The sequence below is a fragment of the Orbicella franksi genome, chromosome 6 (genome assembly GCF_964199315.1).
Source record: "Orbicella franksi chromosome 6, jaOrbFran1.1, whole genome shotgun sequence".
Classification (NCBI taxonomy): domain Eukaryota; kingdom Metazoa; phylum Cnidaria; class Anthozoa; order Scleractinia; family Merulinidae; genus Orbicella; species Orbicella franksi.
In genome coordinates this window covers 15,771,199-15,798,959 of record NC_138150.1, presented here as the reverse complement: position 1 = coordinate 15,798,959, position 27,761 = coordinate 15,771,199, and the positions used below count along the sequence as shown (strand labels likewise).

At 39.3% G+C, this 27,761-nt stretch overlaps 2 protein-coding genes, 1 long non-coding RNA gene and 1 pseudogene across 3 annotated transcripts in view; 2 read left to right on the top strand and 2 right to left on the bottom strand.

Annotated features, from left to right (window-relative positions):
* The window catches only part of LOC145491053 (uncharacterized), a 110,521-nt gene that overhangs the window by 37,619 nt on the left and 45,141 nt on the right, over nt 1-27,761 (bottom strand). The window lies entirely within an intron of this gene.
* On the bottom strand, nt 116-27,760 carry LOC145490771 (uncharacterized). Its single transcript, XR_014049729.1, has 2 exons — nt 27,627-27,760; nt 116-436 (listed from the first exon to the last, which is right to left on the bottom strand). It is a non-coding gene; the product is annotated as an uncharacterized LOC145490771 (long non-coding RNA).
* Nucleotides 1,678-4,223, top strand: LOC145489996 (uncharacterized). The gene has a single exon (XM_081469084.1). It carries the CDS (start codon nt 2,258-2,260, stop codon nt 3,878-3,880), a length of 1,623 nt encoding a protein of 540 aa, XP_081325210.1. The 5' UTR covers nt 1,678-2,257; the 3' UTR covers nt 3,881-4,223.
* Nucleotides 15,808-22,907, top strand: LOC145489343 (uncharacterized; annotated as a pseudogene).

Genomic DNA, 27,761 nt, shown 5'->3' with positions numbered 1-27,761 from the left:
CCCTAACCCCTCCATATAGTGTAAAATTCCCCTCTAATAACAACCACCGACGTCAAATTCCTAACCTCAAATCACATCAACTAGTCAAATGCCCGCCGGGGAAGAGGGGGGGGGGAGGTGTTGAAAACCAAAGGAAGTGACATATCGGGAACACTAATTTTACTCTCGAACCGATGAGGCTCGATTTCCGCCACTCTCACAAGTCCGCTCTATGTTCCTCCCCGAACCTAGAACCAACAGGCATAAATGTGTCAGGCGGGAGATGGGGGATAAGGTAAAAAGAATTCTACTGTATAACGTGCACTTTTGCAAACAATTACACTGCTTTTCGCTGTATTTTCAACCGCGAGCTCGCCAGTTTCTCTCGAGTTCGGATCGCTGTATTTCGATAGCATGTCCTCTAAATCCTGGTCGGTCAAGTTTAACCAGCTATCGTCTGCAGTCATAAGACAATAACAATAAATAATTTTTTAATACTTTCGGCTATCGCTTTAGCCAGAACACGTTTTTACTTCTTTAAAAATATGTCTTCTCCTGGTTATAGTTATTTTTTTTACTAAAAGTAAATAAGTTTAGTTCCGAATGGAAATTTATCCCAGTCTCCTTCATGAAAAGCCCTTTAAGCTGTCACGTGATCAGGTCTGTCACAATGATGACGCTAAGAAACATGAACATAACAAGCAAATGAAAAGACATTTTGCAATACTAAAAGACGCCACTGAATACTGTCTTGAATTTTAAACTTCCCGTCAAAACGGCTCAAAATAACAATTTTTGAAATGATATTCATTTCTCCGTAATATTCTGTCACTGTTTACGCAGAAGTACACAACCTCTAGCGACAGCTTGCGAACAATGCCTCTAGGTACGATCCTGTTTCAGTCCTATTTCCTGTTTCACTTGCGGTGCTCGAGGCTCCACTGCTTGCAGTTCGTTTCTCTCTCCATAAACAGGAACTCTAATAAGTACGGATCGAAAGTTTCCTCGTCCGTACAGCCATTTTCAAGTATGCGTTGGACAGGCCCGTTCGCCAGGATAAACGACCGGAAAGGCCGTCTGCTAGCAGTCTAGTTGTTTCGGTTACGGGCCTAATAATCTAGCTCAATATCAAAATAACAATTCTCCCTATTGATCGTCATACATTTCTTGTAACAGTTGTGAGAATTTAGTGATTAATCAAGACTTTATTGTAGTTGACGATTTTCCTTATTGTTATTACTTGTCAGGCCGGTTGACAATGTACTAATGATGTTAGGAGAATTTACATCATGATTAACAATAAGACGTTAAAGTTGTAGCAGTAAAAGACTGTTGGAAAGTTAAATTATTTATTGTGGCATAATTAAGTCATTCTTCTATTTTCCTTTCACATCTAGAAACCGAACGGAAACGTGAAAGTACGAACATGATTAAAAATATTGGTATCAGCGTTGGTCTCAACGTTTCTAGATCTCTATTCTGGGTTTTAGCTGCATGTTTAGGCTGAAAGTGAGCATAAGCCATTGTCAGGCTAATCAACATTTTTCGCTGGTTTTCGCAGAAACGAAGTGGCATTACCCTGATAGAGATAATAATCGTCATTATTACTGATATGGTAAGCTTCGCGAATGGCCAATATGGCTTTATCTTGCCCGTACATTTTATGCCAGGCATTTATCCCCTATTAACTAAGCCGGTTCGGTCAAGTTGACTGGATATTGTTCTAGTTCTTTATTTCTGTCTTTATGGGCCCAAACAGCGTCGGTACAACGTCTTGGCCAATATCCAGACATATTGGTCTCACGCTTAATAAAGAATCCTTACACAATGATTCCGAATTCCTCTGGAAACTTAATTATCAGCTTATTTGCTTAGTCTCTTCCGTGGTCTTTATTTGGGTCGTCCAGACTCCACCCTGACCCTGCACCCTAACCCTAACCTAACCCTAACATAGGACATGGCCTTAGTTGGCGTTGACAAGGCGCTGTCGAGGCACAAGGAACTGCTCAAAAGTTTGCTGGGTTGTAAAAAAAGTTCTGCCTGCATTTCTAGCGAAACAATCACGTTTGGTAGGAAACGAAGCGGAAATTAATATTTCAAGGTTCGTAAGTAAGAAGATAAAAACTTTCGTGCTACAATTGATTTAAAAGAAGCCTTTGCAGCGCACAATGCAAAGCAACTATCACACGTTCTTAAAATCCGGAACTCATCGTTCATATCACAGTACAGCTTTTCTTGAGCAAAGCTTAACATTATTTGTTTAGGCCTCAAAGAAATAATGAGTAGCAGTACACTGATAGAAGTGTTTGGTCATATCGTGTTCCGTTTTACACGAGGAGTCACAGAGCACTACAACCCACAAGAACCTGAATACACGGCACAGTCTTTTGGCTACGATCCTCTACAAAGCACAGGTCGAGAATGGTATTACCATCCTGTTGATGAGCTTATTTATCAAGAATACAGCCACAGAGAAGCCACAAGCTTGGACTATCTACCGTCTAACCATGCTGATATAAGGGTTATAAACGCGTGTTCGCCAGAGGAAAACGACGAAACACAGGAAGATCAACAAGATGAAGATAGAGCAATGGCTTGGAAGCGACTCAGACCATCCGCTCTCCGTACAGTTTGCAAGTCAATGTACATTGGAGCTTTGATTTCACTATTAACGGCGATCATCATAGGTTCAGTATACATGTTGATCTCATACTTATGTAGTAAAACTATAAGTAACTGTGAATTTCATCCAAACACGTCCATTCCATTAAATGTACAATGGATGAGATCAATTTCGCTTGTGATAAGTTACTCTATTTTACACTTCTCGACCTTTGTGAGTATGCTATTTCTTTTTCGTCCATATCAGTTAATGGGCGTGAAAAGGAAAGTCTTCTTAGTTCTCTGCTTTGGATATTGTTTGGACGCATTTTATATCATAGCTCTACAAGCCCTGGGAATATCTCATTCTAAGCCATCTTCTTTACAACTGATTCCAAGCGACGTTATTGGTGTTATAAGTCTATGTTTACAAGTTTATTTTGTAACGAATCACTTTTGTATACGACGAACAAGGAAAAGTCACGTCAAGTTTTTCTTTCAAATGACAGTTGCCTATATTTCTTATTTAATTCTTGCCATTGCTGTGGGTATAATGATTTATCCAGCGTATAACAAACAAGGCAAGGATGGTAAACTTGTAATCGCACTTTTCTCTCCTCTCATTGGAGTCCTTCTCAAAGTAATCCCGCGAGTTTGTGTTCAGCGGTTATACTCGAAATGTATTCACCCGGGATATTCCTATGTCTTACTAACACCACTGTACTGTTGCTCAGCCGTTATGTTTCGAATTTTACAAGCGGATCTTGGCAGTTTACAATCTATTGCTGTTCTTGGAATAATTCACGGCGCTGCAGAAGTCGTAGAACGAAGTACTATGGTTGTCATTGATCACATTTGTCACGTGATTTGCAAAAGAACATCAGCTCCTTGGGGAAGTTTTCGTAATCCTCGCCGTGAGAGACTAATGGCTGATATCGCTATCATGAGCATGTTGCATGAATCAACTGCTATAGTGTCTGTTAACGGATTCTTGTACTTGTATCAATATATCTACTTAAAAGACGATTCTCTTTTAGAGCTCCTACAGTCTTTTGCTATCACAACTTCAGTTCAACTAGTGATCGAGTGGTTTTTCACCAGCATCTCTCTAGCGATCGAGACTCGCTATCAGAATATAGCTGTTATGGCTGTTTGGCGAACACGATGGAAAAGACACTTTTTAGTAGCAACTATAATGTCTTCTATATTTGCGTTATGGAGTACCAAATACCTTTTACCAATTGTACACGATCGCTTTAACAAGTTCTCAAATCAGACTTGTAAAATGCCCTTTACTTGAAGTTAGTAAAACGCTCGGAAAAAAAAACCCTCAGTAGTGCGTAGCGCAATAAATACAATACATTTGAGTTTCTTATCTGAAACACTTGAATTTCATCTGACCACTTTATTGATGGCGAAATTAATTTTGTGTTTTAAAAAGGTGAAGAAAAAAACTACCAAGTTGTGCCATCATCAGATGAACATCAAGGCTCCAAAACAATGTAATGTACGAAAGCCGAGGAGGGACTTCCGACTTCTGAATTCCGACTTCCGACTTCCGACTTCCGACTTCAAAATTCAAAGGACCGATTTTCGACGTAGAACTTATTTACCTGGAGATCGAGTCCATTTAAATCAAATCAGAATCGTATAGACTCTTGTTCTTAGGCATTGTAGTTTGATTAAGAATGAGTTTGAATACAATGTTTATCACAATTTTTATCACCGCTGTTTGTGTTATATTGTTAGCCAAATCAGACGTCAGGTTTCGGGTCAGATTTCATTATTTGTATTATTATGTCTCGGTAAGTTAGTGTTAAGTTAGTGTTAAGTTAGTTCGTATTTGGGGTCAAATTATTGTCTTAAACCAAACATTTCCAGCTGAAGTGAACACCAAATATCCGAAATTTATGCCCTTGAGCGAGATGATGAGCATCCCCGCCTCTTTCAAAAGGGAGTTCCTCTCCACCCCGAACACTATTTCTGAGGTAATGTAACGCAATACGCAGTTAAAAATTCACATTTCTGTTGTTTAAAAGAGTTCGGTCACGCGGTGAGACTATTCTCTAAGCAATCACTATTCACGAGAATAGACTATTCACAGGACTATTCACAGGACTATTCACTTTGCAATCATATCTGTCAAAATTAATTTGTTTTTCAATGCCACCCAATGAGAAACAGATCACACAACGAGATATGTTGTTATTATTTACGACATAAGCCGACGGACCATTATTCTCTTCTAAGGGGGAGGTGGGGGTTGGGAATTTTCTGGGGTATGAATGTTTTTTCACTCATTTCGGGTGCCCATAATTTTTTTGGTGGGCAATACCTTGTGCAAGAATTTTTTGGACATAAAAAAATTCAAAGTAATGATAGTAGAAGCACTTGCACGATTTTTTTTTTTTCAGTTTTTGCTGTGCGGGATTTTTTTCTTTTTGGAAATTGTCCAGCTCCCCCACCCCCCTAAGAAAAAAATAATGATCCATTCCTAAAAAACACTCGAGGAAACATACACTGCTCTAGTTGTTTGGAATCAGGCTCAACAAATGTCCACATCAAGACCAAAAAAGGGCATAAGATAATTTTAATTTCCACTAGGGGTTAAAACGTCAGAACTGAAGTCTCTTCATCTGAGTTGATAGTGAACGAAAAAAATTCTCAGAAAAGCAACAAGATAAAGTAATGTTTTATTTAATAACGCACGGTATGAAGAGCTAGTAAAGTGGCACAAAACGACCAGAGAAAAGCGATTCCAAACGCTAATGATTGCACTCGCTAATACACAAAAAAAGGTTGGCAGGCTACATCCGACCAAACTGTGTATAAATAATGTAAGTGTCTATATGTAATGGCACAACAAAATTTGTTAGTATCAGTTCATTGCGATCTTTGTTTGGCGACGTCTTCGACTCGATACCGTTGCGTTTCCAACATGATTTTGCAAAACAAAAGCATCTGTTTCTAGTTTGTCAGTGAAATTACATTTACATAACAAGTACAATGCAGCTTAAAAACATCAACTTACCGAAACATAACAATAAAAATGTTAAAACCTGGCCCGCTTTCCAGGGAAATAAGTCGCACGTCGGAGATCGATCATTTAATTTTGAAGTCAGAAGTCAGAAGTCAGAAGTCGAAGTCGGAAGTCGGAAGTCGGAAGTCGGAAGCCGGACGTCGGAAGTCGGAAGTCGGACGTCGAACGTCGTAAGTCGGAACTCGGAAGTCGGAGGTCGGAAGTCAGAAGTCGGAAGTCGGAAGTCGGAACTCAGAAGTCGGAATTCAGAAGTCCGAAGTCGGAACTCAGAAGTCCCAAGACGGAACTCAGAAGTCCCAAGACGGAACTCAGGAGTTGGAAGTCAGAAGTCAGAAGTCAGAAGTCGGAAGTCGGAAGTCCCTCCTCGGCTTTCGTAGTAATGACATCAAATACAAAACAACCCCAACAGTCTGGGTTAGCTTAGAATCGCAATAAATGTTATTTTTCTTTAAGAGCAAATGTGGGAGGCGCCGTGGCCCAGTGGTGAGTGTGCTGGACTCTGAATCCAGCAGTCTGGGTTCTAGCCCTTGCCAGGGTCTTAATGTTATGTTCTTGGGCAAGACACTACTCTCACAGTGCCTTTCTCCACCCAGGTGTATAAATAGGTACCGGCGAATTTCATGCTGAAGGGTGAACCAACGATGGACTAGTTTCCCATCCAGAGGTAGGGGGGAGGGGGAACAGAAATACTTCCAGTCGCTTGAAGCTAAATTTCCTTTTCTGCCAACAAATAATGCTTCAAAAACACTTAAAATAGCAATGTAATGTTTTTTCATAACCAGGTCTGGAGTTTGATGCTCAGTGCCAAAACGTAAACGAAATCTCACAAATGTCGATAGCAATGTTTTAGAACAATAAAGTTCAAATTTGTGAACAAATACTTTGATCCTCCCTTCAGCGAAAATAAAGATTTTACACCTTATTAATTCAGTAAAAAGAACACAGTCTAGGGTTTGTCCAAACTAATATCAGATTTTAGTCTACCGAGGACGATGCTAGCAAAGTGTTTACATCGAGAACATCAGTTGTTAGTGAAACATTTGCACAGTGATTGATGATATTCTGTGTTTGAATTCCCGATTAGCGCAAATAGGTGTGATTCAAAATGGGTTTTGCACGTTTTGTCAGGTCTCCCCTGTCAGTGTGCTTATTCTTTACCTTTTTGAAGTTACTTAGAAAATTACTGGTTAAGAATAACTTAAAACCAAAGGACACTTGAATATTAAACTATCATATATGGAATACTAGATGAGAAATTATATTGCATTAGAACTTCCTCAATATAGAGTAATTCAGTAATTGTATTTTTTGCAAGTAATGTAAATATTGAAAGTAAGTAGAGAATTTTATTGTTAGCAGTGCAAGTAACCCATATATTAAGTAAGTAATGTAAGTATTGTTCTGGAAGTAGAGTACTGTAATGTCAGTGGAGTAAGAGACCTGTATTCTAAGTAATGTAAGTAATTATGCGGATCGCAAATAAAAAACAATCGAAATAAAAAAGTGTTTCTATGTATCGTTTTAACTTCGTGCTTTTGTTTTCGTTACCTTTTTCGCCGTTACTTATTTCTGCGTAATATCCTTTCACTTTTTACACAAGCACATCAAACCTAGCGTGCCAACTACACCTTTAGGCATGATTCTTTTTTGCTTGTTATGTGCCAAGCAAAACTCGCGTTATTTCGTTTTGTTCTTCTCTAGAAATTCAGGAAGTGAGTACGGGGTTCGCGACGAGAAACAATCCTAGTTGGTTTATCGACAGAAATAAGAAACAATACCCTGATGGAGGCAAAAAGAGCCATTATTACATGGCTGGCTCCATGAGCACCGAGGTAAAAAGAACCAAATCCGGCGCAGGGATTGGCTAACCAAGCAGACAGATGACACCATCTTGTGCGCACTGAATTACCCGCTGTGTCACGCAGGAAAATGCTGTTCTTTACGCTATCTAAGAATATCTTTTATTAAGGAAGTGTGTCCCTTCATGGCAGCTCGATATCATTTAATAACGTCGAAGACGTCTCGATCCATAAACAAGAAAAAAGATCTTGGCTGTTAACCAGCGATCTCGGCCTCACGATTGGTCAGCAACCCATAATTATTGAGTCCAAATTCCTTTCGAAACTATGTTACCATCTTATGCCGTTAGTCTCCTTCACAGTCGTCATTTGTGTCGTGCAGACTCCTAACATAGCACACGGCTTTTTTTTGAGTTTACAAGGCGCTATCCACGTACAAGAAACTGCTCGAACGTTTGCTGGATTGTTAAAATATTTCTCCCCACATATCTATCGCAAGACTCATGTTTGGTTAGAAACGAAGCGGAAATTAACATTTCAAGGTTCGTAAGCAGGATCTACATTTTCGGGTTTGAACCAAATAAAAACACCTTTTTGTAGCAGGTAATGCCATACAACACAAGACGTGGTTAAATGCTGGATTTCACCGTTAATATATCACAGTTTGATATTTCTTGGGGAAACCCAAAACTATTCGTTTAATAATGGCTGACTGTTAGGATCGAGACACGTCGGTCAACGGCCCATTTGGCAACTCGCTCATATTTTGCCCAAAGATACCCTTAGGTGACCTAATTCTAAAAATCATATTTAAAGGTTCCAGCGAATTTTTATTTTTCAGAAATTCGCAAAAATTTGAAAGCGCGGTCAAAGTGCGGTTTTTGGTGTAATAAAATGACCGAAATAAGGTGCGAGGACGAAGCGCTGCTTAAGTCTTAAAATAATTTCAATTGACTTCAAACTTCACACAAATGTGGAACAACCACTCTAATTTATTCCTCGTTTTAAACTAATCTCAGAGATGTCGATATAGTGGTTTTCTGAATCATTTTAAAAACACCTATGAAGCGTGTGAAAAATAACGGCAAAATATAGGTCATGTTTAACAGCATCAAAATGCATCTGGTACCTCACGTTCCGATTACTTTACTTTACAGCCTTAAAATATCATTATTAAACATATACCATGCCAAGTTTCATGCTTGAACTCGCAGTATTTCCCTTTGAGAAAAACGAAAATCTATGTCAATGTGTTGGGCGCAAATAACACAATAATTATACACGAACAAGAGACAAATCAATTTCAACGGCGATAGTAAAAGGCTGTCATTGATTGAAATCCCGTCAATTCACTGCTATCAGTAGAAACATAATGTCCACTACATAAAAACTGTTTTTAGACGCTTTCGGAACATTGCGCGTTAACTTTGTTTGATTTCCTGTCCGCCGTCATGTCTAGTTTGCCATCGCGTGTATTTCCTTAATGTTAACAACACTGTGAATGTTTGTCATAACAAACGCAAGAGATTTTCTGGGACCTTAATGTTTTCGATTCACCAAAACGCTTTAGTTCGTTAAGACACAATAATGGTTCAACTTGGAATGCTGTTTAGCCTTAAGGACGTTAAAGGATTGTAAATTAATCGAGTTGAAATATCTTGAAGCAAATTAAAATCGCGCCCTTATTCTAATTTGGTAAACAGCCGATCTCCGTTCAAGTTCAAGAAGTCGAGAGGTTAATCCGGCAATGTATCACCGGTGCAACAACAAAATCAAACCGAGGTCATCAAAAGCGTAAGTTTAAAAGTGTAGTGGCAAGTTTCAAATAAATTTCGCCTATATAAATTGGAAACAAGAAGTGAAACGGTCTGACCCGAAACAAATAAACAAAATATTAATACGACTCATTTAATCCGAAAATGTTACAGAAAACATACCTAAAAGCCGTCGATTCCCCTCAATACCACTCCCAGATGAAGCTATTTGCCGCAAAAAGGTCGCTGGGGAGACAATGGCTTAAAGGATTATGACACCTTGTCGGTTTATTAACTCTTATTAAAAAATCTCTTTTTCTCAATAGCTCGCGCGCGTTTTAAGAGCCAGTTCCTGTAAATACCGAGAATGAGATGACAGTCGCGAAATCTTCGATTTCTTCATATTTTACCCAAATAACCTCTATAGTGAGTTGTTTTCGAAAATACCATTCAAAGGTCCTGAAGCGCTTTAGTTTTTTCGAAATCGAGGAAAGTTGGAAAATCGCCATTTTAGCTGCCTGACGCCGCCGAAAATGGCCGAAAATTGTGCATTTTCTTTTCGCTCGTACAGATCAACGCGATGATATCTACCAATATACTTTCGGTAGCTCATAGAGCATGTCTTGCTGCTTCTAAAGCATTAATTTGATTAGTAAAAGCTCCAAGTTTAATAATATTTTAGGCCGATAAAAGTACCTTCATCGAAGCTCGTGAGCGAAATGGCTAATTTTAGCTAATTTCAACACCATCAAAAGCCCACTGGTACATTGAATTTGAAGTCGAAACTAAAATTTTCTGAAAGCCCATACTCTATATTATGTTGCGTGAAAGTCTCTTCCGCGGCCCGAAAAAACTAACCCGTCGAGAGACATAAACGTGTGGTACATTTTTGTAAATTCGTCATTCGCGAAACCAACATGGAACTTGGCCAGCTACCTTCATCAAGAACAAAAATAAGCGAATGGAAACCTTTTTCGTCAATAAGGATACTTGTAATCTGTTTTTTTTTTTCCTTTTAGATTGACCACATGATTAACTTTTGCAAACATTTGCAGTTAAATCAAAGTAGACGCTGCTTTTGGTACATTTTAATGTTATGCAAATATATTTCGATTTATATTTCGATCGCCGGCACGTGCATATCGCGCGAACCTGATTTTCCTTCCGCCTTCTGTATGTTTTTTTTTTTAAGGTTACAACTGTAGCACACATTATTCGTTCAACATCGGCAGTTTTAACTTTTGTGGAAAACCCATGGCCACAACCAAACTTGACTTCAAGTAAAAAAAAACATTTTGAAACGTGAAGTTTGAGTAAACAATCGATTACAGTTGCATCCGTCATGTTTGGCGTAAATATTCGAACACAACCATTTCATGTAAACAGGTACACTCTACTTTAAAAACAACCGTCTCATCGCAGCATTTCTTGAAATCCTGGTCTGAGACCAGGTAATGCCGATAAAAAAGCACGAGCAGTTGACGAAACTTCATGATCAACTGTCGAAACGTTGTACTTGTGGAATAAGCACGATGATTCAAGCTTCGTATTTCTTACCCGTGTGCTTGCAATTCTTACGGATACAGTTCCCCTGTCTTTTACCACCAGATTTATAGATGAATCGTTCGTTTCCTATCACTTAATATGGCACATACCTCTGAATAAAACACATACTGTGACATCATTTTTCTTGGAGCGTTCCAACAGGCATCCGCCAATTGCAAAATGTAAGCAGCAAGACAGAAAACTACAAAGGCTTCTTCGTCAATCGCACTACGCTGTCCAGATTTCTTTCTTACAAAGTTTCCAGACTTCGGTTTTTTTTAAAAATTGCAAGACTTCGCCGTTCTGTTGGCCAGTCCGAATAACTGTTCTGGCCTTAGTTGAGTAAGTACTTGACTTTGTTTGGTGGTCCCAGTTTGGACAATTAGGCAAATGTGGATTGCGTGACAATCGGCCCCTGTACCAAACAAGTCGATATCTGACGTTTTGAAAAGTGAGTGAAGGTGGCGACGTGGACCTCGAGGGGAGGGAGACACCCATATAAGAAGGACGGGGGTGCTCCTAAAAAATTTTGATCCCCTAAGATCCCCTAAGAGGTACCAAGATCCTGTTTTTTCTCCTCTAAAAGATACCATTTCTTACATAACACATTATCTCCCTGCGTCATATTTTTTTCGGCTCAATACCCTAAAAGGCATCGCAAAAGTTCCCGCTTTGGACCTTTTGAGGCTGAACACCCTGAGGGCTACCAAAACCTCACTTTTTAAGCCCTAAAAAGTACGACGAGCTCCCCCGCCCCGGGGGGGGGGGGGGCGTGGACAGGGAATCCAAACTGCGCCTTGCTCGCCTCGTGTAGGCAGGGTGTTTTCTCTATGTCTGGTTGAAAAAATGGAAACTACAGTCGATCCTGCACAACCATCTCTCCACAAAGGACAACCTCTCTGCAACGGCCACTTTTTTTCATTCCGGCGGACCGTCACTCTTATTTTAATCTCTCTAGAACGGCCACCTCTCGACAACAGCAACAGCCACTAAAACACGTCCCAACTGCCAAAAAAACCTCTTCACAACGGCCAGTTAATCAACAACTGACGAACGCTGTCTATAAAACCCCATTTTTTATTGGACATGGTCACGAAACTTGATCCATGCCGCAGGTCTTTGGTCTCTATTTCTCTTTGGTTTCTGTCTTATTGATCATATATTTTGATAGTGTTAGGAATTCACAGTTTACACTAAGCCTTTTTTAAGATAAAAATGTTGAAACCCAAGAGAATATCGGTTTCATATTTCACCCCTACTGATACCGCTCCATAACGGCGACTTTCCTCTGTCCCCAAAGTGGCCGTTGTAGAAAGTTTCGACTTTATTACCATTAATAAAAAAACACACCCTTCCTATTGAACTTTAAAATACAGGTATATTGCGCCAGGTTTTTGGTGTAGAAATGCACCAGGGACATGACTGGGCTGGAAAAAGAAGGCCTAGGAGGCACTAGTCTTAAATGGGTACGTGTTGAGAATTTACGTACATATTCACTCCTGTTACCGGTTCTTTTTTAAACCTATATAAACTATACAGTCGAACGTCCACTAACGGTCACCTCTCCACAGTGAACTCATCTCTCTACAACAGACACAGTATTTTTTGTCCCGGTAGACAGTCCATACATTCGCTCTTATTTTTGCCTCTGAAATGCGCAAAATAAGGCTACAATACATAATGCCTAACTATTTTATACCGCCTAATTATTGATGGGAAGTTCGCTAGGTCAATAATTGTGAATTCTCAAGGTAAAATATAGGAAAATTTTAGCTCTTCTGAGTGTCCGATTTTTGGAAAGCGCCCATATTATTGTCTATATAATTTAGCAGAGAGCAACAGGAGTGAATACGTATGTAAACTCACACCGCGTATCTCAGATCTGATGCCCTCTAGGCCTCCTTTGTCCTTTTTGTATTCCAGCCCTATCACCGGTGCATTTCTATTCAAAAAGTACGAGCGACAAACATGTATTTTAAAGGTAAAGAGGAAAGGTGTTTGCACAACTTTTGTGAACGCGGTAATACTTTCCATTACTCTACGTAGACATGCCATGATAGCAGGACCCGCGCACGGCTCTGTCAGTTCGTCGAGTTCTGTCCTCTTGCAGAATTAAACAACACCCCCTTCCCCCTACATCCTTCAGTTTCGTTCAAAAGTGTTTATTTAGGCTGACAGTGCGAACCACGTTATTTGCACGAGCAAACGGTTTCACTCGCCGCCATCTTCATCCACTTTGGACACTTTGCAAGTGGCCGTTTGTCACGCAATCCACATTTGCCATATGGTCTGAACTGGAACCACCAAACAAAGTCAAGAACTTACTCAGCTAACACCATGACAATTACTCGGACTGGCCAACAGAACGGCGAAGTCTTGGAATTTAAAAAAAAAAACCGAAGTCTGGAAACTTTGTAAGAAAGAAATCTGGACAGCGTAGTGCGATTGACGAAGAAGCCTCTGTGGTTTTATCAGTAGGGGTGGCGAATGGTAAAATCCGAGACTTACCGAGACGCCGAGACCGTTGTTTAAAAATTCGAGACCGAGACCTAAACGTTCTCGGAAAATCCGAGCCCGAGACCTTAATTATGCAAAACTCTGAGCCCGAGACGTGAGATTCGTGGGCTCTTGGTCGCTTGAAACTGCATCTCATTTAGGGAACTGGTCAAAACCATTATACAATCAATAACTCGTAGTTTACCTTATTACATGAAACTTTCGCGACACGCTAATTTCGCGAATTTCGCGATTTAAAAAAAATCGCGAAATTTAAGTGACACGAAAATTAAATGTCGCGAAATTAACATGACGCGAAAATTAAGTGACTCACATTAAATCAATAATTAAATTGCGACTTTATTACCACTACACACGTTTATAACAATCATTTTGAACTATTCTGTGGTAAAGTTCTGGTCCTCTTCATCACTACTTCTTTCCACCTCCACTCCAGGTAGCACCTCTTTTGTACAATCCTCAAACTGTCCATTTACTGGCTCCTTGTAGTGCTGTTCCACTAGTTGCTTAAACCTTTCAATTGCTTCAACGTTCTTGTTAGAGGCCTCCATTCTTACTGTCGCCCCTGGAAAAGAAGTGCTACCGCCTGTTGATCCGTTTCAAGACATTTACGCAAACAGTTAAACAGCATTAGTCGTGAAACTAAACGGCAACATTTTCTCTTTGGAGTCTGCAGAAAGGAATTTTTAATGTACATGGATAATGAGGTCAACTGACCACTAAAAACGTGACTTGAATATTCAAGTATGAACTACAAACCGTGCCTTGTAGACACTGTGAGAACATCTTTCTTTTTACTGTTTACTTAATCAGTTGCGTTTTTGTTTATTTGGACATTGTTGATTAAGTTGTTTGATCAAATTCAGGGACATGTTAAACAACATTGACAAAGAAATAAGTGTCTCACTCAACGCGAAATTAAAGTGAGTCAAAATGAAAAATTTTCGCAAAATCGCGAAATTAAGGTGTCGCGAAATATGCGAACCTCAAAATCGCGAAATTAACGTGTCGCGAAAATTTACCAAAATAGCAGTCACAGATAAACGTCAACTATTTAGTTATGTATTAACATTTCGACCTTTTTACGGCCTATCACGACCCGACTTTCAGCTACTTTCGAGGTCATGCGGTGTCATCAACTTCCGGTCAGCCAGCTTCAAACATCTCATAGCTTCTCATCGGCGATCATCCGTTAGTCTCTCGAGCTTACTACGCAATCTAACTTCAGCTACTAAATATTGTTTGACCTTCCGTACTGGTTGATATAACACGTTATGGACGAGGAGAGAGTGGAGGAAAAGAAACGGCGAAAACGCAAATGTAAGTAAATCGTTAACTTTGTAATTATTCATACATGATTATTCATGAAGACGCCCGGGCTTATTATTCTCGTGTCTCCAGAAAAAAAGATGTATCTTGACTAGCTCTTGCTATTTGTAAGCATCGATTAAGGAGGTCTACATATGCATTTGCTTGTGTGTTTGAAAGGCTTTTACTCTAAAACTGTATTAGCTTGTATTTTAACCGCGCAATGAAAGACTAATGAAGCATCATAGTGACCGGCTGTCATGGCATGAACAAATTCGCCGACAAATTATTTTCTAGCACAGGCCACCTGTGTGAGTAACCTAGTAAAACGATAATTTCGACCGCGAAATGGATAAAAACCTAGGCTCAATACTGGAACAAGTTTGACTAGTGTTTGTAAGCTCTTGTAGACGAGCAGGCAGCACCACTGAAAATAAGCAGATGGCTGCGAAAAAACTGCATCGTTTGTTCAACCGACAGGTCTATGTGCTGAGGGAAGCTCGCCGTATGTAAAATGTGGTATAAAAGTAAAGTACTTCACGTGTCAAGTGGCTGAACATGTAAGGACGAGGAGTTCGACGCATGTTAACCCCTACTGAGCATTTTGTAAAGTTCTGGCAGGCACCCATTTATACTCCTGGGTAGACAGAGGCACTGGGAAAGGGGCGATCTGCACCGTTTACAAGGTTCTTTATAATTGGCCAAACGAAACAATACAAAAATTGACAACAGGTTAACAACACAAACAATACCCCTAGCCCAAAGAACAAAAGAGTTGCAGATTAACAAGAATGAATCAAAATAGAGGTTCTAAAGAGGTGCAGGTCAACTGCTGTGAAAGTAAAGTGTTTAGCTTGCTCTAGAAGGCGACACGGCGCACGACTCACGAATGTGAAGAAACTTACCACAAAGGACGAGGAGAACAAAACGTTGGATCACCAAACACATCGTGAGAACACTACGTAAGGTAAGTAAAGTAAATTAAAGTAAGCATGCAGTTCGTCGTTTTCTTTAAGACGTCTTATTTAGAGGTTATATCTACATTTGTATTTTCTGCGACCTCCAGAAGTTCTCCAGGTGACATAGTGCTCCTTTATTGCAAAGACCATTACAGTAAAATATTGTGTTTGTTTTGCGAAACGGTATTCTAAAATAGCTAAGAATACACCGTCTGAGACACGCCGGTATATTCCAGACTACAATCGCACGTCCTTATGCTAACCACTTATAGAATCTAAATCGAGTTACTTGAATTCTTTGACTTAACTGGCTAAAAACACAGTCCACCGACCATGTTTTCGTGCGATTTCAACATCAAAGCGTGCTCATGGTTATTGTCAGCGAAAACCTGATCAAATGAGTATGCGCGCGGGCTGAGTGAATAAAATAAGAGAAGCAAAGGTAAAGAAAAGTAAAAGTTCCGTATTTGCCGCCGTTTGTGTAAACGCCATGCTTAATCTCAGCAACACTGACTCTGCTCGCCCAACGCGATACCTCCCCGGAGAACCTCTGCTAAAAAAGCAAATCCGAGACTCCGAGACCCTGCGAAAAAAATTCGAGACTGCGAGACCGAAAGAAACACATGAAAAACGAGACTTTGTGACTCGTCAGAAAAGCTTCCGAGATTTCGAGATCAGGTCAAAAATTTCCGAGATCCACGATTTTCTGTGTACCATTCGCCACCCCTATCAGTCTTGCTGCTTACGTTTTGTAAGTGGCCGCGGACGACTGTTGGAACACCCCAAGAAAAGTGATGTCACAGTATGTGTTTTATTCAGAGGTATGTACTATATTAGCTAAAGAAACAAGCGATTCATTTATAAATCTGGTGGTAACAGACAGGTGCAATTGTATCCATAAGAATTGCAAGCACACGGGTAAGAAATACAAAGCTTGAATCATCTTGCTTATTCCACAAGTACAACGTTTCGACAGTTGATCATGACGTTTCGTCAACTGCTCGCGCTTTGTTATCGGCATTACCTGGTCTCAGACCAGGATTTCAAGAAATGCTGCGATGAGACGGTTGTTTTTAAAGTAAAGTGTACCTGTTTACATGAAATTTTCGAATATTTACGCCAAACATGATGGATGCAACTGTAACCGATTGTTTACTCAAACTTCACGTTTCAAAATTTTTATTTTTACTTAAAGACAAGCTCGGCTGTGGCCATGGGTGTTCCACAAAAGTTAAAACTGCCGATATTGAACGAATAATGTGTGCTACAGTTGTAACCTTCAAAAAGAAACATACAGTAGGCGGAGGGAAAATCAGTTTCGGGCGATATGCACGTGCCGGTGATCGAAATAAATTTGCATAACATTAAAATGTACCAAAAGCAGCGTCTATTTTGATTTAACTGCAAATGTTTGCAAAAATTAATCATGTGGTCAATCTAAAAGGAAAAAAGAAACAGATTACAAGTATCCTTATTGACGAAAAAGGTTTCCATTCGCTTATTTTTGTTCTTGATGAAGGTAGCTGGCCAAGTTCTATGTTGGTTTCGCGAATGACAAATTTACAAAAATGTACCACACGTTTATGTCTCACCTAAGGGTATCTTTGGGCAAAATATGAGCGAGTTGCCAAATGGGTCGTTGACCGGCGTTTCTCGATCCTTACAGTCAGCCATTCTTACGTCTCCAAGCAATGACGAGTAACAGTACACTGATAGAGGTGTTTGGTCATATCGTGTTCAGTTTTACACGAGGAGTCACAGAGCACTACAACCCACAAGAACCTGAATACACGGCACAGTCTTTTGGCTACGATCTTCTACAAAGCACAGGTCGAGAATGGTATTATCATCCTGTTGATGAGCTTATTTATCAGGAGTACAGCGACAGAGAAGCCACAAGCTCGGACTATCTAGCGACCAACCACCCAGATATAACGGTTATAAACGCGTGTTCAACAGAGGAAAACGAAGAAACGCAGGAAGATCAGCAAGATGAAGATAGAGCAATGGCTTGGAAGCGACTCAGACCATCCGCTCTCCGAACGGTTTGTAAATCAATGTACATTGGAGCTTTGATTTCACTACTAACGGCCATCACCATAGGCTCAGTAGATATGTTGATCTTATATTTGTGCAATAAAACTATAAACAACTGTGAATTTCATCCAAAGAAGTCCATTCCATTAAATGTACAATGGATGAGATCAATTTCGACTGTGATCAGTTATTCTATTTTACACTTTTCGTCCGTTGTCATTGTGCTATTTCTTTTTCGTCCATATCAGTTCATGGGCGTGAAAAGGAAAGTCATCACCAACATGGCGGCTCCATACTGGTCTCTGTAAATTTGTGCAAAATATTTCGACGAATATCTGAGCTTGGGAAAACGCACAGATTTAAAAATTAGAGGAGTGTCGTCTTTATTTATCTCCTATAACATCACAATTTCTTGATTTTATCCACTAACTGGTTTTTGAATAATTTTTTTATTGTGTCAGGATTGCGTGAGAGTGCAAGCAAAGAACTGTTTTGCTAGGGTCAACATACATTAGTTTCATTCAGCTTCAATTCACTTTTGTAAAGACACATAACTCTGTTACAAGAAAATAACGAGAGAATATCGTTTAGTTCGAGATTTTATCTTTATTATAATTTACGAAGTTTCTCAGAGCGTTTTACTTAGTTGTACTCGAAGAGATGCATTCGTAAACAAATCCTCTAACCTTTCTGCTCTTGTTGCTCACACGTTCTTGAGTTCGTGCTGGGATTCTGCTTGGTTCACGATCACGTCTAAAAATACGATGACGCCTCTGAAGATGCTTTTTATCAAGTTGAAGAGTTGAGAGCCCTGGTTGATGGCTCCTTTAGTATAACATGATTCTTGATAAATTCACTCAAAATGTTCGCTCGTAAATTGATCTCTCGTAAGGCTTGCAGACCGACCCGTTCCGAAAACGCTTAACATCCTTTAGTGTTCGTCTACCTCGAACGGTGTGTTCGTTTGTATGTGATTTCATCGCCCTAGAAATCAAGGAATCCGTGCTAACTTTTCACGACGACAACTTCTGTAGATTCCATGAGCTTTACGCATGCGCAGGTGACGCATGCGCTTTAACGCCCAGACGGCGATTTGTGACTGAAAGTGGAAAAAACAGGCGAAAAAAACGGAGCCGAAATTTAAACCCAGGCCACACTGTCTGGGTAATAATCTGTTTTCAAGTTAAAATTAATTAAATGTATTTAAACAAAAGTTTCTCCATATTATTGCTTTTCTTTCCTTACTTTTTCCCCTTTATTCATTTATGCGTAATACTCTTTCACTTTTAACACATAAGTACACAACCTCTAGCGTGCCAACTATGCCTTTTGGTTCGATCCTGTTTAACTTGTTATGTGCAAAGCAGGGTTCCAGTGAATACGGGGCTCGAGAGGGTAAACAATCCTAAGAAAAAAAGCCCGAGTGTTCTGCGGCATTTTGTAATAACTACGCATTTTGTAATACCTTACGCATTTTGTAATAAAAGTTGCAGCATTTTGTAATTACCTGCAGTATTTTGTATTAAATGCAAACGACGCATTTTGTAATAAGAGCTGCAGCATTTTGTAATAAACGTCAGTCTACGCAATTTGTAATAACGTGGTGATGCAAATTGTAATAAGTCTCTTCACACGATAATTTCACCAAGCATACAGATTGGCTGGATTCCCTTCAACACCAAACCTGATGGAAAATCAGTTATTATATTATTGCAGGATTTTTTAAACTGAATATGAGTACAGTATCTGCATGGGTATTTGTACAGTAGATGCACGCGATTTTTTAGATAAGTTCTTTTTTCTCACTTTTGTCCGAGTCTTGGAATCAAGTTAGGTTCACGAAAAAGAAAGTAATAAAACGTCAACATTTGCGTGACAATGGGTGGAACTATTTCACCTGGTGGTATTCCATTCTCCGTTATGAAGATTTAGGAAATTTTTAAGGAATTGAGAATTTTATTTTCCAAAATTTATACACCTCTCAGACTAAAATTATACCACATGCTTATTGAAAATATAGATTTACATAGAAGTATGTGGGTTGTTTAGCTCCCAATATCTGCTAAAAAAGAGCACTTGACAAACTATATTAAACCAGTGTTGAAGGGAATCCAGCCAATCTGTATGCTTGGTGAAATTATCGTGTGAAGAGACTTATTACAATTTGCGTCACCACGTTATTACAAATTGCGTAGACTAACGTTCATTACAAAATGCTGCAACACTTATTACAAAATGCGTCGTTTGCATTTAATAAAAAATACTGCCGGCAATTACAAAATGCTGCAACTTTTATTACAAAATGCGTAAGGTATTACAAAATGCGTAGTTATTACAAAATGCCGCAGAACACCCGAGTGGCAGCAGTTTCGTTGATTCAGTTTAGAGCCCATTAACCTGCCCAATATCAAAACATCGATTTTCCTTACTGATAGCCATATATTTCTTGTAACATTATTTCTGAGAATTAAGTGATTAATCAAGACGTTATCGCAGCTTATGATTACGTGCCCGCTTGACAATATATTGATGTTGTCAGGAGAATTTAGATTATGATAAATCTTGGAAAGTTAAAACTTGTAGCAGTAAAAGACTGTTGGAAAGTGAAATTCTCCCACCTTTGCTTTCTTTCAAACGCGCTGACAGCGAGTCCCTATCACATGACCAATAACAGAGCTATACATGAACTACGATTGCTAGAACATTTCTTTGCACCTGTAGAAAGTGAAAACGTAACAAATTAACGGATAATTAAGCTTATTTAGTTATTCTGACATCATCAAATGATTTTTCGGCTTCCCTTTCACATCTTGAGACAGAGCAGAAACGTTAGTGTACGCACGTGACTGGATAATTGGTTTCGGAGATGGTCTACAGGTAGATGGTGAGCTAAACGTGAGCAAAGACTGTATTCATGATTTATCAACACAAATAAGTAGCAGCACTCTGAGAGAGGAAATAAAAAGCATTATTACATGGCTAGGTCCGAGAGCGCGTAGGAAAAACCAAAGCCTGCGCTGTGATTGGCTAACCAAGTGGGTAAGATAAGGCTATCTTGACGGCTCGAGATTAGCTGCTGCGATACCCAAGAAATATGTGTTCTTTAAGCCAAGCAATAAAGCAATAAATGCATTATTGACAAAACTTTTACGGTCAAGATGGCTGGATATTAACCATGATCATTTTTAACGTGTTTAAGGACATCAACTGCGTCTTGCTCCTTAAACACGAAAAAAAGAGCCTGACCAATATCCAGCCATCTTGACGTCGCGCTTGGTCAAAAACCCACATTTATTGATTACAAATTCCCCTCGAAACTATGTTATCAGCTTTAAGAAGAAATTGCGTTCTTGCTAAAAGTTAGTCTCTTTCGCAGTCGTTGATCACTTAGCTCGTGCAGACTCCTAAAATAACAGACGGCCTTAGCTAGCGTTTACAAGTCGCTATCGCCTGAAAAAAAACCGTGCTCAAACGTTTCCTGGATAGTGAAATATTTCTCACCTAGATTTCTAACGCAAGACTCATGTTTGGTTCGAAACAAAGTTGAAGTTAATATTCCAAGGTTCGTAAACAAGAAGATCTAAATTCTCGTGTTACAATTGATGAAAAAGACCTTTTTGCAGCACCCAATACCAAACACCACACGTTCATAAACTCTGGAACTCATCGTTAACATCACAGTTTAGTTTTTTTTTTTTTCAGGAAACCCAAAACTATTTGTTTCAATCTCCAAGCAATAATGAGTAGAAGTAGAGGTGATAGAGGTGTTTGGTCATATCGTGTTCAGTTTTACACGAGGAGTCACAGAGCACTACAACCCACAAGAACCTGAATACACGGCAGAGTCTTTTGGCTACGATCCTCTACAAAGCACAGGTCGAGAATGGTATTATCATCCTGTTGACGAACTTATTTATCAAGAATACAGCGACAGAGAAGCCACAAGCTTGGACTATCTAGCGTCTAACCACCCAGATATAAGGGTTATAAACGCGTGCTCACCAGAGGAAAACGAAGAAACACAGGAAGATCAACAAGATGAAAATAGAGCAATGGCTTGGAAGCGACTCAGACCATCCGCTCTCCGAACGGTTTGTAAATCAATGTACATTGGAGCTTTGATTTCACTACTAACGGCCATCATCATCGGTTCAGTATACCTGTTGATCTCATACTTATGTAATAAGACTGTAAACAACTGTGAATTTCATCCAAAGAAGTCCATTCCATTAATTGTACAATGGATGAGATCCATGTCTCTTGTGATAAGTTATTCTATTTTACACTTTTCGTCCTTTGTGACCATGCTATTTCTTTTTCGTCCATATCAGTTAATGGGGGTGAAAAGGAAAGTCTTCTTGGTTTGCTGCTTTGGATATTGTTTGGAAACATTTTATATCATAACTCTACAAGCCCTGCGAATATCTCACTCTAAGCCATCTTCTTTACAACTTATTCCAGGCAACGTTATCATTGTCATTAGTCTATGTTTGCAAGTTTATTTTGTTACGAATCACTTCTGTATATGGCGGCCAAGGAGAACTCACGTCAAGTTTTTCTTTCAAATGACAGCTTCCCCCATTTCTCTTGTAATTCTTGCAGTTTCTGTGGCTCAAATTATTTACCCAGCGTATAAAAAACATGGCAAAGATGGTAAGCTTCTTATCGCTCTCTTCTCTCCTCTCATTGGAGTCCTTCTCAAAGTAATATCGCGAGTTTGTGTTCAGCGGTTATGCTCGAAATGTATTCATCCGGGATATTCCTACGTCTTACTAACACCGCTGTATAGTTGCTCGGCGGTTCTTTTTCGAGTTTTACAAGCGGATCTTGGCAGTTTACAATCTATTGCTGTTCTTGGAATAATTCACGGTGCGGCAGAAGTCATAGAACGAAGTACCATGGTTTTCATTGATCACATTTGTGTCGTGATTTGCAAAAGAACAACAGCTCCTTGGGGAAGTTTTCGTACTCCTCGCCGTGAGAGACTAATGGCTGACATCGCTATCATGAGCATGCTGTATGAATCAACTGCTATAGTGTCTGTTAACGGATTATTGTACCTGTATCAATATATACACTTAAAAGACGATTCCCTTTTAGAACTGCTACAGTCTTTTGCTATCACAACATTACTTCAGTTCAACTAGTGATCGAGTGGTTTTTCACCAGCGTCTCTCTGGCAATCGAGACTCGCTATCAGAATATAGCTGTCATGGCTGTTTGGCGAACACGATGGAAAAGACACTTTTTAATAGCAACAACAACTGCTGCTATAGTAGCGTTATGGAGTACCAAATACCTTCTACCAATTGTACACGATCGCGTTACCAAGTTCTCAAATCAGACTTGTAAAATGCCTTTTACTTGAAGTTAGCAAAACGCTCGAACAAAACCTCAGTACAGCGCAGCATAATACAATACAATACAATACAATACAATACAATACAATACAATACAATACAATACATTTAAGTTAATTCTTATCTGAAACATGTGAATTTCATCTGACCACTTGAATGATGCCCAAATTAATTTTACGTTTTAAAAATTGCCTGCCTTAAATACGGGGAGCCCTTCCCCGATGAAACGTTTTATAGACATAACAAGGCAAAGAAAGAAATACTAAATTCCGCCATCATCAACTGAACATCAAGACTCTAAAACAATGTAATGACAAATACAAAACAACCACAACAGTGTGGGTTAGTTTAAAATCGCAATAAATGTTATTTTTCTTTTCCGAGCAAATCTGGGAGGCGCGGTGACCCAGTGGTGAGTGCGCTGGACTCTGAATCCAGCGGTCTGGGTTCTAGCCCTTGCCGGGGTCTTAATGTTGTGTTCTTGGGCAAGACACTACTGTTAAAGTGCCTTTCTCCACTCAGGTGTTTAAATAGGTACCGGCGAACTTCATGCTGGAGGGTGATCGAACGATGGACTAGTTTCCCATCCAGAGGTAGGGGGAGGGGGAACAGAAATACTTCCAGTCGCTTGAAGCTAAATTTCCTTTTTCGCATACAAATAATGCTTCAAAAACACTTTAAATAGCAAGGTAATGTTTCTTCATAACCAGGTCTGGAGTTTGATGCTCAGTGCCAAGACGTAAACGAAATCTCACAAATGTCGATAAAAATGTTTTAGAACAATAAAGTTCAAATGTGTCAACAAATACTTTGATCCTCCCTCCAGCAAAAATAAAGATTTTACACTTTATTAATTCAGTAAAGAGAACACAGTCGAGGGTTTGTCCAAACTAATATCAGATTTTAGTCTACCGAGGACGATGCTAGCAAAGTGTTCACATCGAGAACATCAGTTGTTAGTGAAACATTTGCACAGTGATTGATGGTATCCTGTGTTTGAATTCCCGATTAGCGCTAATAGGTGTGATTCAAAATGAGTTTTGCAGGTTCTGTCAGGTCTCCCCTGTCACTGTGCTTATTCTTTATCTTTTTGATATTACTTAGAAAACTACTGGTTAAGAATAAATAAAAAACAAAGGACGCTTGAATTTAAAACTATCATACTTGGAATATTAGATAAGAAATCTGACCTTATTATATTACGTTATAACTTCCTCAATATAGAGTAATTCAGTAATTGTATTTTTTGCAAGTAATGTAAGTATTTAAATGTAAGGAGAGTATTGTATTGTTAGCAGTATAAGTAGCCCATATAGTAAGTAAGTATTCGTCTGTAAGTAGAGTATTGTACTGAATGCCAGTGGAGTAAGAGACCTGCATTCTAAGTAATGTAAGTAATTATGCGGAGCGCAATTAAAAAAAAATACAAATCAAAGAAGTGTTTAAATATATCGTTTAATCATAAAAATTACAATTTCCTCGATTTTGATGGTTAAAAAAACTCCTATTTTCCACTAATTCACTAGCCAAGTTGTTATCGATTAGTTTGTTATTGGACAGTTTGTTATCGGACAGTTCAATGAGCCAATCACATTCAAAGTCGTACTTAAAATCAACCAATCACATTCAAAGTTGTAGTTACGTGCGTACGTGCGCGCGCGCTTGCTTTTGTGGTTTTGACGCCTAATTGCCAGTAGGAGGCGCGGTGGTCTTAGAATGTTTACTTCTCCTTTGTAGGTATTTTGATGCAAATTTTCCCTTTCTTTCATAACTTGGCTATTCTTCTTTTCTCGGAAATTGTAATTTTTGTGATTAATTGGTAATGAGACTTCGTGTCGTCCAATTCGGTCTGTAATCATACTCGTGATGAACAAATCGGACTCCCGCTGCGCGGTCATCTGATTTTGTTATCACTCTTATGATACCAGACCGAGTTGAACTCTACTCAGTCGTATTACCATTATTTAACTTCCGGCTTTTTTTTCCATTAGCTTGTCGCCGCTACTTATTTCTGCGTAATATCCTTTCACTTTTTACACAAAACCTATAAAGCCAATTACACCTTTAGGCATGATTCTTTTTTGCTTGATATGTGCAAAGCAAAGCTCCCGTTATTTCGTTTTGTTCTTCTCTAGAACTTTAGGAAGTGAGTACGGGGTTCGCGAAGAGAAACAATCCTAGTTGGTTTATCGACAGAAGTAAGAAGCAATACCCTGATGGAGGTAAAAAAAAAAACATTTTTAAATGGCTGGCTCCACGAGCACCGAGGTAAAAAGAACCAAATCCGGCGCAGTGATTGGTTAACCAAGCAGACAGATGACACCATCTTGTGCGCACTGAATTACCCGCTGTGTAACGCAAGAAAATGCTGTTCTTTATGCTATCTAATAAATCTTTTATTAAGGAAGTGTGTCCCTTCATGGCAGCTCGATATTCAGTATTTAATAACGTCGAAGGCGTCTCGATCCATAAACAAGAAAAAAAACAGATCTTGGCCGTTATCCAGCCATCTCGGCCCCACGATTGGTCAGCAACCCATAATTATCGAGTCCAAATTCCTTTCGAAACTATGTTACCATCTTATGCCGTTGGTCTCCTTCGCAGTCGTTTTTTGTGTCGTGCAGACTCCTAACATAGTACACCGCTTTAGTTTCCGTTCATAAGGCGATATTCAGGAACAAAAAACCGCTCAAACGTTTGCTGGATTGTAAAAAAATATTTCTCGCCTACATATGTATCGCAAGACTAGGGCTTGGTTAGAAACAAAGCGGAAATCAATATTTCAAGGTTCGTAAGCAGGATCTTTATTTCCGTGTTAAAACCAATTAAAAACACCTTTCTGGAGCAGATAATGCCATACAACACAAGACGTTGTTAAAAGCTGGAACTCATCGTTAATATCACAGTTTGATATTTCTTGAGGAAACCTCAAACCATTCGTTTAGGTCTCCAAGCAATAATGAGTAGCAGTACACTGATAGAGGTGTTTGGTCATATCGTGTTCAGTTTTACACGAAGAGTCACAGAGCACTACAACCCACAAGAACCTGAATACACGGCACAGTCTTTTGGCTACGATCTTCTACAAAGCACAGGTCGAGAATGGTATTATCATCCTGTTGATGAGCTTATTTATCAGGAGTACAGCGACAGAGAAGCCACAAGCTCGGACTATCTAGCGACCAACCACCCAGATATAACGGTTATAAACGCGCGTTCAACAGAGGAAAACGAAGAAACACAGGAAGATCAGCAAGATGAAGATAGAGCAATGGCTTGGAAGCGACTCAGACCATCCGCTCTCCGAACGGTTTGTAAATCAATGTACATTGGAGCTTTGATTTCACTACTAACGGCCATCATCATAGGCTCAGTAGATATGTTGATCTTATATTTGTGCAATAAAACTATAAACAACTGTGAATTTCATCCAACGAAGTCCATTCCATTAAATGTACAATGGATGAGATCAATTTCGACTGTGATCAGTTATTCTATTTTACACTTTTCGTCCATTGTCATTGTGCTATTTCTTTTTCGTCCATATCAGTTCATGGGCGTGAAAAGGAAATTAATGTCGGTTTCCTGTTTTGGATCTTCTTTGCAAGCATTTTATATCATAGCTCTACAAGCCTTAGGAATATCTCATTCCAAGCCATCTTCTCTACAACTGATTCCAAGCAACGTTATTGCTGTTGCAAGTCTATGTTTACAAGTTTATTTTGTAACGAATCACTTTTGTATACGACGAACAACAAGAAGTCACGTCAAGTTTTTCTTTCAAATGACAGTTGCCCTCATTTCTTTTTTAATTCTTGCCATTGCTGTGGGTAAAATGATTTACCCAGTGTATAACAAACAAGGCAAGGATGGTAAACTTCTAATCGCGCTTTTCTCTCCTCTCATTGGAGTCCTTCTCAAAGTAATATCGCGAGTTTGTGTTCAGCAGTTATGCTCGAAATGTAACCATGGTTTGTTATGTTACTTATAAAAGTTGTTTGGTGCTTCTACTTGGCAGCGTGGCCGAGTGGTTAAGGGCGCTGGTGTTGTAATCAGGAGGTCCCGGCTTCCAGGCCTACGCCCTGCCACAAGCGGGACTTGTTTCTCGGTAGTCCCGAGTTCAATCCTCGGTCACGCTTTGTAGATAGCCAACTGGTCTGCCTCCTCTCAGTTGGCGGGATTTTTAACTATGTTATGTTTATTTGAAATATTTGTTTCCTTCGGTTTCAGTGGCATGCCTGTAAACTAGCTAAGTTTAGTGATTGTATAGCTAAGTGCATGACCACTTTAAATAAGATTTACATTACATTACATTGGTTTTTTTAAATACTTTACGTTTGTAATTGTTTGTTTTGGAATCAGCGCGGCCTTGTGGCTAGGGCGCTGGGTTTGTAATCAGGATGGTCCCATGTTCAAATCCTCCTCCCTGCCCCTGGATAGGTTTGTGGTTGGTGATCCCAGATTCAACTCTTCCACGCTTTGTAAATAGCCAACTGGTCAGCCTCCCGCCAGTTAGGTTTTTTAACAAGTTTCTGTTTAATTTACAATATTTGTTTGCTTGTTTCGGTGTCTTCGATTAGTACAGTAGTGCTTGACACTTCGACACTTAAATAACGTGACTTATTTTATTTTTAGTTTTTGTTTCCCCATTAATCACATAAAATTGTACATTAAATGTAAGGAGAAAAATAAAAATTTAAGAGTATATTAAATGAAATTTTTCTTACCATCTTCAGGGAGTAGTTTTTCTTCTTTCATCTTTTCCACATCTATTTTAGCATCTTTCAGCATCGTCAAAATAATCAGTCCTGGGTCAGACTTGAAGTTACATAAACAACAACTTGAAGCAAACAGAATTATGT